Source organism: Antrostomus carolinensis, unplaced genomic scaffold, assembly GCF_000700745.2.
Source record: "Antrostomus carolinensis isolate BGI_N321 unplaced genomic scaffold, ASM70074v2 scaffold16120, whole genome shotgun sequence".
Classification (NCBI taxonomy): Eukaryota; Metazoa; Chordata; class Aves; order Caprimulgiformes; family Caprimulgidae; genus Antrostomus; species Antrostomus carolinensis.
Window position 1 is genome coordinate 26,268 of NW_010286592.1, and position 12,861 is coordinate 39,128.

Sequence of the window (12,861 nt, forward strand, 5' to 3'; positions counted from 1 at the left end):
ACCTGTATTCCAAAAGTGTCTCCCCTCCTCCCTTTCCCTTTCCCAGACATTCTCTAGAACAAAGTATTTGCTCAGAACAGAACATAATCAGAATGAGCATCTGCAAAAAAGCTCTGCCTTAGCCCAAGCATCTTGTAAACATCCACTCTCATTTCTGACATTTTTGAATTCTGTATAGCATTATGATCCTGTTTTCAGGGCTCATCAATCCTACTAAGTTATTATGAGCTATGCTTGGGAAGGTATTTTCCACTGATGGCAGGATACCGAGTTATGGGAAAGCATAGGAAAAATAACTTTATTGGTTAAGTCAATACTAAAAAAGATGCCAGAGCAACACGTTCAAAGGAATATTCCAACAAAGGCTTTTGCAACCCCCTTTGGTAAATCCTCTAAGTAACATTTCGCAAAACTGTGTTATGTTCCTCAATGTTTCTTTCCCTTTTACTTGTAACTCCACTGTGAAGATAAACATCCAGAAAGTAAATAACAATTACAATCAAATACAATTTAGCTTGCAAAACTACTGCTTCCAAGGAAGCATATCTTACCATTTCCAATGGTGCATGGGCTGTTTGCCCAGCTCCCAACTGATGAAGTAGACTCCATTTCCAATATGCTGCTACTCTGAGACTTTGGGATGTTGCGCCAGGCAGGAACCAATCCACCAGCTCGCTTCATATGAACATCCCTCCAAGAAGAGACAAATTACAGTTTACCATTTTACTAATCTCTCCAGGAGAAATTGTATCTACCCTTTTTATCATCACATATTTACTTGCATTTTAATTTCATTTAAAAATATATATATATCAGAAGAAAATCTTGTGAGAAATGGAGAAAGAGAAAATTAACAAGGGGGAAGACAGTAATTCTCTTATCCTCCATAAGAATATGCAATGCATATTATAAAACCATAATCTGATGGCTGTTCTCATCAGATTCTTACAGCTAAAAGTCTACTATTCTGTCCATAAACAGTCTCAGTTTGTGAATGCCTTAAGCTTCCTAAGCAAAGCAGAGAAACACATTGTGCTGTCTATTTATTTTTCCACATAAATATTGCAAGTGTCCTGCAAGACTTCAACGAACCTCTCAAGCTGAAAATGTCAAAGATTTCTATACAAGACTATTGATTCCTCATTTTGTACAAGCCTTCTATCAAGCAATGGTTTAAATGTAACAAAAAGGTCTATGAGCTGTTCAAAGGACAAGTACAGAATTTGACATTTTAGTTGAATTTTTAAATGACAGACTAAGGGTACGACTACGTCAGATGCATCATTTCAGTCAACATTTCTCATTCAACTGAACCCCATTTATTCTCCTTCTCACTAGCAGTAAGCTATCAATACTCTGACAAGAAAAGGAATTGAACTCACTCAGATTCCTATTTCCCTTCTATTTCTCCCCCACCCCAATAAACCTGTATTACAAGCTAGGAGTGTCATTTTGCATTTTTAAAAAAGTAAATTTACACCATTATGTAACTACATGTTCTACACCATTATGTAACTACAAAAAAGAAATCAAGACTGCAATCGCTCCAAAAATGCAGTTTGTTGAAATCTACCTGTGGGTGCTTGAGCTTTCAGACAAGGGTATGTCCAGACTAACTGGGCTGTTGCTGTTGCGTTCACTGCTCTCATAGCCAGACTCCATCCTCTGTATTAGATGAGGGTGTTGATCCACCATATGATGCTGGGTGCCCCGGCCTAGCACACCACGCTTGTATCTGGCATTTGACTGGCTTGATTTTGTTTCTTGAACAGCGTGTTCCTTCACCTCATTCTCAATAAGTTCTTTACCTGTCAAAACAAAAGAGTATAGCGTGGTAGAAGATCCAAGCTTCAATACCAGCAAATCATCTATACATGTTAGCTTCTCAACCATACTTAAACCAGAAGTGCTGCCTTTGATTTAGTGTAAAACCAGCAATATTAAGCACAAAAAACCCTCAATATTTCTATAGCATTCCTAGTAATATTAAGCAATAATCTATTAAACAAATTTATTTTTGAATCTTTCCCCTTTAGTATAATTTATCCTATTCCCCCTAGGTAACAAGTCTGGAAAGAAAACCCCTTCCTCCTCATAACAATTTGTATTTGTACAAGATCATTTTACAGTATACCCAGCTGTATTTCCAGTTTGTATTTGTCATTGTACTCTGTCATATCTACTTCAGATGCTTCACTTTTTACACTGTTCATTCTGCTATTTACGATCTGATGAGACTCATATAACATTAGTTCATAGAAGACAGGAAAACTTTTTTTTCCTTTTTTTATTAATTGTTATTCACTGATTTCACTGTGTCTTCCCACTTACCTCTTGTTTGCTCCCCTGGCTTCCTTCCCTGGAGCTGTGTTCTCTTCTCTCTTCACCTTCCCTACATGTATTTTTTTATGCTTCCCAATTCTTTTCAACCTTCAGCTCCTCCTAGTTGGTATAATCTGTCCCTCCCTCTCTCCAGATCCCCAAACTTATGAAACAGCATCCTCACTAACTACAACTCTACTGCCAGTCACACAAACCTCTTTCTTCTCATCCACACGCTGTCCTTCGAGCACTCCGAGATATGAGCACAGCAGCTCCAGTAGCATAAAACCCAGGAACTGGTAAACATCTGCTCTGCACACCCTTTACAGTTTCAGGAGTACTCTCCTCTTGATAGGGAGCAAAATAACATATACATTTGCAGACTGGAAAAAGGGAAACGGGGTGCTGGGGCAAGGGCAAAAGATAAGATCTGATGTCGAACAACTTTGGGTATTACCTTCAAAAACAACAAAGCTGAGGACAGAGTCTCTACATACAAGTTGCATAGCTGCTATGGTGTAAGATGGTCCCAGATAAATCATCACTGGCTGCCAGGCTCTTATCCTTACAAGAACTCAGCACTGATACATGAGGTACTTGCCATACCATAGTCTGAGCCATCATACAAAAATACCATGAGCAACAGAGAAAAAGACAGATGAACACAAAAGGCCATTCCGAGGGATGAACTTCCAGATACTTAGCAGTCTGTCCCTGTGTCATCCATTTAAGCAGCAGAGATGGTAATGTTTCCTTTATTACTTCCTTACACATGAAATCAGCACAGAGAAAGCAAACAGAAGTATCATACATGCAACATGAATACCCACACAGAAACCAGCCTTCAAGGACACGACTCACCGCTGACCTAAATGCCCTGTTCCAAATTTCACTTTCCTACTTTACTTAAACAAAACTAGATAGTGGAGTATTATAAATTCCACACATTCTGAAATAAATCTTTCTTCTCAAACTCTTACCTGCTTCTTCAGAGAAGGGGCTAAGCTGAGTGTAGCCACAATGCTTCCTTTTGTCTTTACTGAAGATGCTGTCTATATTCAGAGACTCTCTTTTGGGTCTCCAGGTTGGCCGATACCTGCTAGACGAACTGGATTTAGACTCACTACTGGTACTCTCCACTTCCCAGTCTCGAGAGTGTGCAGACAGGCCTTTTGAGGGTCGTGTTCCTGCTTGATCCACACCACTCCCTCCACGAGGGGAATTCTGTATGGTTTGAGAAATCTGCTGTGGTCGGCTGTGGATCATACTGCTCACTGTCTCTTTAAATTCCTTCAGCCTGCTGGTGCTGCTGGATGGTTTGGAGGCAGTTCTGGGGGCTTGTTTCTCCTTCAAGGTTTCTCCTGCAGTTTATAGAGACAGCAAAAGCCACAAAAATAACTTCAGATTAAACTAGCAGCCCTACTTGCAGCATCTTCACGCAGCCTTTTAAAAGTAAAAAACAACCCAAAAAGCCCTTCAGCAAAATAAAAAAACTCAACCAACCAACACCCCCCAAACAGAAAAAAAAAAAGAAAAAAAAAAGGCAAAGACAAGAAAAAATACAGAAAAAGACGTAAGAAACAAGGAGGGGAATGCATGTACACACTGGGGATCTCCAAAACATGCATAAAAAGATACTGATATTTGAAATAAAGTAACATCTCTTGCCTTCACTATGGTATCCTGATGACTGAGCCTCGTCTCCTTTTCGCCGAGACCGGCTAGAACTCCTCTTGCGGTCTGCTAGCAAGCCCTTTTTGGAAACATGTCTCTGGTTGCACTCACTGTCAGTCAGATGTCCTGGAAGGACAGAAGAACACAGTAGAGATGACAAGAGCCTTCGGACTGAATGTTCCGTGTGCTAAGAGCAGCAGGGCTCTCCTGCTTGTTAGGAGCTGCAGACACTTCAACACTAACTGACAGGTTTGGGTAAGTTTTTGTATCCTAAAGTTTTTGCTTTTGCTTTTGCTTTGGGGAGGGTGCTCCATTTTTAAGGCCATAAAAGAGAATACAGCCCCTCCAAGGGCTCTGGTTAATGAGAGCCCATCCACAGGGAGAGGGAAAAGTTGACTCTGCCTTGTCTTCTAATAGTCTAAGGGCATCACTTTCTTGCTGTCTAAGTATTTTTTCGGTTTTAACATCCACGAACATGAAACTCCTGAAGACAGCTTGCTTGACATTACTCTGTTGAATGAAGACTCAAACACAGGAATGAGTTACCATGTAATAACAAATTACTGCACATCATCAGCTGCTCTGCACTAACTACCCATCTGCACTCTCTTTGCCTGTAGCAAATACTAAGTAATCTGAAGTTAGCTTAGTCTACAGTGAAGAAGCCTCAATTGGATCTCAAGGCTAAGCCAGCTAATTCAAATCTACCACAAGCTAAGAGCATACACACAAGCCATCAACATGGATCAGCTGACACACAACGTTCCCTTACTATGCTCATGTGTCCAAGTGCTAATATTTTCTCTTGCACACAATTTATTCTCCGTTTCCTCACATCAAATGTGAATTAAAAGTATTTGACATCACAAGTTTTCCATATTGCCTTTTCTTAATTTTATGTTTCTCACACATTCACAGTCCTAAACCTGCAAGCACAGACACACGCATGGCTTTACTCACGTGAATGGTCCCAAGCAGAGATGCAGGATAAGAACGGAATTTATGAATAAGCTACGAAGACTTTTCTCTAGCCTTTATATCAGCAACTTTCACCTTGCATAGGATGACAGGAAAGGAAAATCCCTATACCCAATAGTGGATTAACAGCCCCCAGACTACACAGCTGGCTGGTCTGAGCCTTCTCCCTTCTCTAGAGATTAACATAAAAATCAACAACATTTAAAGCAGACTTTACACATAAAATTGTACCTTCAATAGTTGAAAAAAATAATTCACTTCAACTACAGTTGCTACAAAGATACTACAATAGGGGGAAGGAATCCCAATAACAAAAAGCAACCTACACAAGACTCGCATTTCTATTCATTTGCACAGTGGAGAGTGATTTGTAGCCAAATTCTTTAGAAACAAGCAGATTATATAAAAGAAAAGAAATTAAGGAAGAGAAATGTTGGCAGTGAAGATAGATGTGCAGCATTTAGGTGACTGAGCATAAGTCAGTGCTTTGGGATTATTTCCCCCCCCCTTTACAGCATGGACTGTCACTTATATTTAGGGACTGAAAGAACAGTATTATTGTATAATAATATCTTATAATAAATCTTGTAGTGGCTCCCCTCAAGACAAAAGCAGCTCATGTTTCACTTCAGAGTGTACAACTTCCCTAGTTAAACATTTTTCCCCCCAAAGTTCTTTCAACCTGACAGGGAGTGCTTGGTTAGCATCCTTAAAGTACTGTTAACAGAAACTATTTAAAAATATTTAGCACTACTGGAACTACCTTAGGGTTTGCATACACTAATTAGAGCCTGGTAGAATGAAGGCTGCTAGCTTTGCATAATTATTTTCTCCTCCTTTCATAAAATGCAAATTTTGTCCTATTGTCACTGGACATTTCATAGTTATGGAGGAGATGCCAAGAATCAAAAGGTTGCAGGACACAAGCTTTGTTGTCTTTACTTGGACCCTCTGGAACAAAGACTAAATCCAACATAATGCATGAATATAGGAATTACAATCCCAAAAATATTAGCTAGCACTTTACACTGACTTTTTTTTTTTTTTTTTTAAATTCACTAAAATAACAAGCCAGGGTTTCTGTCTCAGTGCCCAGTCATACACTTAAAAGGTTGCCTTTGCTGAATGTACCACTTAAATACCTCATCCTCCAGAGGTGGGATGGCTTCATAAGCAAACAGTGAGAGTCAAAGGAAAAGTTTGGTTTTGTAGGGGTTGTGTTCATGTCTAAGAATTTGTTAGAGAAGAGAATGAAATCAAACAGATTAAGACTGAACACCCCCTACTCCCTCCCACTGAAATCGGATGCATGAATAGGGCAGCCAGAATACGCACATTTTTCTCAGCAGCACAGGTTGGTAGGAGCAAGAAGGGGCTTATGCAGCCACTCTTCATGCCCCCATTCTGAAGTACCCAGGGGCCAGAGGTCATACAACCCAATGGTGGTCCTTCCCCAGAGGACGATGTGGGACAGGGTCCATTAATTTTCTGGGCTGGAGTAGTGGGTAAATGGCCATTAAATGAAGAATCCTGCTCTTGCCCAGAACGATTCAGTTGACAGGTCAATGTGGATGGCTTCTTTATAGCCCCACGGATCAGCATTTGATGACTGAGCAGTTGTATGAGTTGGCAGACTGACTTTTTTGGAAAGGTTTTGGGTAGGTAAAAAAAAAGGGGGAAAAGTCCAGACAGGTGGCTAGCTAAGGGCACACACTGACTATAGCTAAGGCTGAATCAGGGAAGATGAGGACAACTAAATTTAGGTGGTGAGATGGGCTAAACTGAAGGGAATAACATAGGATAGAATCAGTAGGAGAAGAAAGAAAAAGAAAAGGACAAAGTCACTAAAAATGACAGAACAAAAGGTTACATGCTGAACTTCATGCTTACACGTTTGCAACCATCCCACTACCCTCCCTTTTCTGCTGATTTCTGCATGGCAGGTTTTGCAGGGAGAAACCTAATCCAATAAACTCTGTGCCACTTTTAGAGACTATATAAACAATACTCCACTAGCATTTCCAATTTTGTCTTCTTCATACTTTGAAGATTAACATAAATTTTATTTCCTCATTACTCAGATTCTGCTCTGACTTTCCCTTCTTTCTCACACTCTATCTAGGACTATGACTGAAACTTACAGCATTAAGTATTTGCTAAAACATTAAAAGTACTGTCAGGCTATCTAAAATAATGTATTACAGTTACTTGGACCTCTGATAATGAATCAAAGAGTACTAAACAAAATCAACTTGAAACATTTTTTTTCTGAATTTTTGATGTGAAAAATATTTGTACCATAGGCTGTTTCAAAATGAACCAAATATGCATATATTGTCACAATACAAGAGAGCAACTATTTTGCAACTAGAAGGACAAAGTGGTATGATAGCTGTTGACACTCTGGTGCAGCAAACATCAAATTGTTGCTGACTTTCTTCTTAGAAAGTCTATTTAAGGCACAATAAAGTAAATTTTCAAACAGACTTAGCAGATCATATTTCTGATACTGAAGAAGTCTGACCTTAACTCATGCACTGCTTTTTCAGAAATCATGTTAGAAGTTATTGTGTGTAGAAACAGGCTAACCAGGATCACTGGGCATAAATAATAGCGGAGATCTAAGCCATCTGACTTCCAGTTAATCTCTTTTCAACTAAAGAGTGTTCAGGTAGACTTTTCAGCTGCCGGAACGAGCATCTATACAGATTGTCTTGTCATTGCAGATGACACTCAACTCGCTTTCGTGACAGAGGCAGGAAAGCACCTTAGCTCCTTCCTGGTGCAGTAAATACTACCAACACCCACTTACATAGAAAGTCCTTAGTGCCCAAGTATGAGAGACTCTGGTGATGAAAGCACCTTTCCCAGACAGCTGCAACTCCTGAAATGAAGTAACTGTCTGTAGATGAGTAAGTAGCACACACACCACTTACCAAACCTTAACAATAGCACTATACAGACTCCAGCTTACAGAATTATATAACAAAGAGAGCAGGTAGAATTGTGGATAACATAAAAAAAACATCTGTAAATGTTTGTCTGGCTAGATACAAGTCTACAAAAGCCACACATTTAAAATTATACTTATCTTTCATGAATGTCAACGGTTCATTACAAACCAAAAACATTTAGGATACTAAACAAACACTGCTCACTATTCTAAGTTGTATATAGAGAGATTTTTCACTGGAATACACTGCATTCATCATGTTTATTAACAACAATCACACAAATATAATGGTATCTGCTACCTGTGTCCCTGCTGCTTTGTGAAGCTGCATCATTCTCCACATTGTAGATGACCGTCCCTTGCGAGTCAGAGGAGAAGTGACTGACCACGGACTCATGGTGCGCCTGTTTATAAGGGTAACTCTCTGTAGAGGAATCTGTCCTGGTATCACTGGAGATGGAAGGTTCTCTCCCTAGGGAAGGAGGCAATGTCAAGGAAGCAATGTCAAATTTCGATCTTTTTGGGCTATTAGAAAAGTCAGGAGAGGCTAAAAAAAGAAAACAGAGTAAACTACACAGTAGTTAACAGAAAACCAGACAAACTCAGATTCAAGGACACCAGAGCTTATGTGAAAGGCGACACTCACTGTCCCTTTGGAAAGGAGAAGACAGTGTCATTCCTTCTGCAAACCTTTGTTTTTTTCTCTTTGATAACTCCAAATTTACCAAATACTTTTATTATGCAAAATTAAGCTACTTCTATTGGACTGAAAGCACACATTAGTACCACACTGAAATTATTTGTCATTAATTTTCGACACTGTCAAGTATAATTAAAATATGAAATACACTGCTTCAGGGAAAGCCAAAGCTAAAAAAATAGTAAAGTACAAAATATTAACAAGGGTAAAAAACCTTATAATAAGTTATAATAATTAACACATTTCACCTATTATGACTCAAAAGCTTACCCAGTAAAACGCTACACTGAAAGTGTATTATCTAAAGCAAAGTAACCTGCTCCTTCTGAAGAAACTAGCAATGCTCCCCTGCACAAGCGGGATACTGAAAAGGATGAAGCATCATGATTCAACTTCAGCACAGTAATTCCTAAACTCATTAAAAGAAGAGAAAAAGACAACCTCCTCCTACCACTTTCAGCACATAAAAGTAAAAATCTGAACAGTTTGAAGACTGTTGGCCATTTTATATATGCGATGTATATAATTCTGAACACAAAGGATATTCATTTCATACTCATTTCTCAGTGGAGAAATTAAAGAAGAAGAAAGAAATGGAAGAAGAAAGTCATTCTTATGTTTAATCACAAACACTCAGCCTGAAGGCACTTAAATGTTTTTGGTGAGAGCAAATCCTGTAGTTGATGTCCTATTTAAGGATGCCTAACAACTTTTGAAGTCAGAAACTTCCCTCCACTTCCTTCATTGTTAAAATTCTTATTGGTCTAAAGAAATACAGAATATAGCTGTTAACCAAGATGACAGTCACAGAAAGAAAGGTTAATGTAGGCAACTGGAATCAGTGCTGAGGAACTGAGTAGTAGAAAACAATTCGTAAACGGAATTCTTTATTCAACAGAAAATAAAAAACATTAAGAGGAGTTGTTTGCACTTAGCTTCACATCATTTTGTACCAGCATCTATGACAATCTTTCCTCCATAACTTGCAGTATCAAATCTTGATGTGATTAGATGCATTTATCAGATTCCCTTGACAACAGTTCAGGTACAATATTGTGATCAACAATGTAAGAATAAGCAATCTCTGTTCATTTGTGAATTATGGGCCATGGATATCTTGTAACACTGAAGAATCCAGAAGAAGCTGTTGTTATGCGTGGTGTAGGCCATAATGAAAAAGGTATATTAGGGTAGAAAACTCTGGATATCATCAAGGCTAGAAAATAATTCACTTCTATCTACCGGAAAATATGTAGGGTATGGTTTCTTCTGGCATTCTCTCAAGAGCTTGGTATCAATGTTGAACACCATAGACTACAGGAGTAAGCCTTGAGATCCACCAAGTGTTTTTGAAATGAAAGAGCAGGTTACTCACTACAGCCTTCTGAATTTTATCTGAAAGGAAAAACCTTTCTATACACATATTTTTGTATTCAGCTTCCTGAAGTCACAATATTAGATACTACAGACAATGAGCAGTAGGATTATCTATGTATTTCCTGTAGATCAAACAGCAGAATAGCAAGGCAAATTTACAGCATATATTGACCTAAAGCTTGTACAAGTGCTCACAACTGATCTATAGCACTGAAGGCTATCTATCCTCTCCCCTCCCTCCTCCAGACTTCCCATTTCTTTTGGAACAGGAAGATAGGTTTATAAATTGCAAGGCATCTCGTCAAGTGAGAAGTGAAGGTCATCTTATCAGCCTTTTTATTTGTATTTATTTTTAAGAGGAGTTGGATATTTATTTCATTGCTGGTAGACTGTCAACATATAAATAATGAGACAGCAGATGTTCTCTACAGATTCATTGTCCAGGAAGCATAAAGTTAGCTACTGGCCAGGAAAACCATAAAATGTTCTTGGAATTACAGTTGTATAAATAGGCTAAAATCCTGGAAGAAAGGTTCTATTTTGAGTTTTAGTCTCGTCTTCCTGTTCTTGGCAACTTATAAATCCATCTCTAATTCAGGATGTTCTCTGCAAATATCCAAAAACAGAAACAATCTTATTTTGCAAAGCCGTTACAATATAAACTTAGACCCAGTTTTTATTTTCACCCTATCTGGATTGCAATTTCATATCTTTCTCAGAATTTATCTATTCCTCGAGGCCTCAACCTCCAACGGTGTGACTGTCTAAAATTATGCAGAACTTCAGTAAACCAACAGGTGGTTCAGACCACTACTGATATCTTGAGCAGACCAAGTTCTAACCTCTGAAGCACCTTATTTGGACATATCTTTCTAATTCAACAGACTACCATTAATACAAAGAATTCAAGAAGCAGCAATGTGTTGAAGGCCTCTGAGACGTTAAGTACTACGTATCTATAGCTGCAGACCTTTTTTGATACAAAACAGACTGAAAAATGAAGAAGTAAACATGATCTATGGGCATAAGCCTTTGCCAATCCCTGCCCCTTTTGTCTCCCACAGATCAGTTTGTATCCCTTGCACTGTTTTATCCGAGTAAAAGACAAGCCAAAGGTTGAAGACAAATTGCACTGATTCTCTCTTCTTTTTATTTTTAATAAAATGGTAATTCTTCCCCTTCCCTCCATATCTCCCTTCACCATCCTAGCAAAGGACTCATTTATGATGTTTCCTTAACATTTCTTTTCCCTAACTTCCCTCCTGAGTTTAATCCTTTAATTTTATGTGTTCATGCATCTCTGGTCTCATTCCCCTCCTGTTAAAACTGCTGATGGATTTATGAAGTCAGTCATAGAAGTCATCAGTTATTGTTCCTCTCTATGTCCATGTCAGAACAGGTCCTTCACTTCTCCCCCCAACCCTCAACCCCAGTTTCTTTCTCCAAACCTTTTTGGAAAAGATTACTACCCAAACAATCAACAGAGTCTTGGACTCAGAGAGAGGTTCAAAGGTGAAACACGGGAAGTTCTCTTCAGAATTCTAGATCAGCTTTGACAAAGCCACAAGGACGAACAAAAACACACCCAAAACAGAAAAAAAAATTTTCACAGGCATAAAGGTATAAGGCATACAGTCCAGAGTGCTTACCCGAGTCTTCACTATCATAGCAAGTCCTGCTATATTGCTGTAAATCCACTTGAGGGGGCAAGTCTTGTGTTGACACTGGAGTTCCTCTTGGATCCGCATACAGCAGCAGCAAAGGCTGATAGTGACCCTTAATGCACTTTGTCACAACATCTTTCCATTTTGGACCAATCTGAATTAACAATAACAATTAAAAAAATGCACAAGAGAGGTTTTCTGTCATCATTTTCTATAAGCTCTCTTTTTTCCCCCTCATACTTCTCTCAGACATTTATTTTCCATTGACATTCTTTAACTCCTTCTATATCCAGCACTGAACTGTATCTCACCAAGAGAGCTCTGGAACTAACACAACTAAAATCAAAGTATTCATCATCTTATGGCTAAACAATAATTTAGCCAAACAATAATAAACAAATTACAATTCCTGCTAAAAATATGACTACAAAAATAGTCTTTCCCTTTCACCTTTTTTTTCCTTTTCCATTGAAAGCTTTTTATCCTCTGAAATATTCTAACTTTGCGTCAAAAAAAAAAAAAAAAAGAATCTGTTAACAAAATTTCTTCATCCATCCATCAGCATAAACAAAATGAGCAATAAAAGACATCAACAGCATGACAGCAAATTCAAGTCAAAGCTAGCCACTCTGGTGTGTGAATATTTCTGCTGTTACAGAAACTCTGCAAGCCTTTTGATAGGCCAGGCAATAATTCATAGTTATATTCATCTCAAAAGTCTTCTCCATGTACTAATACAGGTTTCACCTAATACTCTGAACATCTATTCCAACAAATTTGCTCCACACACAAGCATTCTACTAAAGCACTGCAGTACCTATCCTTGGCAAAGTTTTTCTGCAGAGAAATGTGACTGTGAACAAATACAATTAGAGTTTTCCCACTGAAACTGTTCGGCATGACTACAGGAGAAAATATTCCTCTCTCATCTTTGTGCTTCCATGACTAGAAGAAATAAAAGGAATAAAAGGAGAGTGGCATGAAATAACACCAAACAAATTAATGGCATGTAATACAGGTGTGCCAAGATCCCAGCAATGGCATCTTTAATGTCAAGGACCTCATGACTGGTGAAAAGGATAAAAAAGCAGAAAATTCGTTGTTGGCAACTGCTAGAGAAGACTGGCATCTGGATACTTCAACAAAGAACCCAAAAAGAAGGCAATGAATAGCTATACTGCTTGTCAGCAAGG

General features: G+C 38.5%; 1 protein-coding gene across 1 annotated transcript in view; it reads right to left on the reverse strand.

Moving 5' to 3' along the window:
• USP54 (ubiquitin specific peptidase 54) overlaps positions 1–12,861 on the reverse strand; it is a 52,321-nt gene that overhangs the window by 15,926 nt on the left and 23,534 nt on the right. The window contains 6 exon segments of the mRNA XM_029087147.1: positions 552–691; positions 1,574–1,808; positions 3,303–3,683; positions 3,991–4,122; positions 8,229–8,399; positions 11,654–11,822. Coding sequence (XP_028942980.1) covers positions 552–691; positions 1,574–1,808; positions 3,303–3,683; positions 3,991–4,122; positions 8,229–8,399; positions 11,654–11,822 — 1,228 coding nt within the window.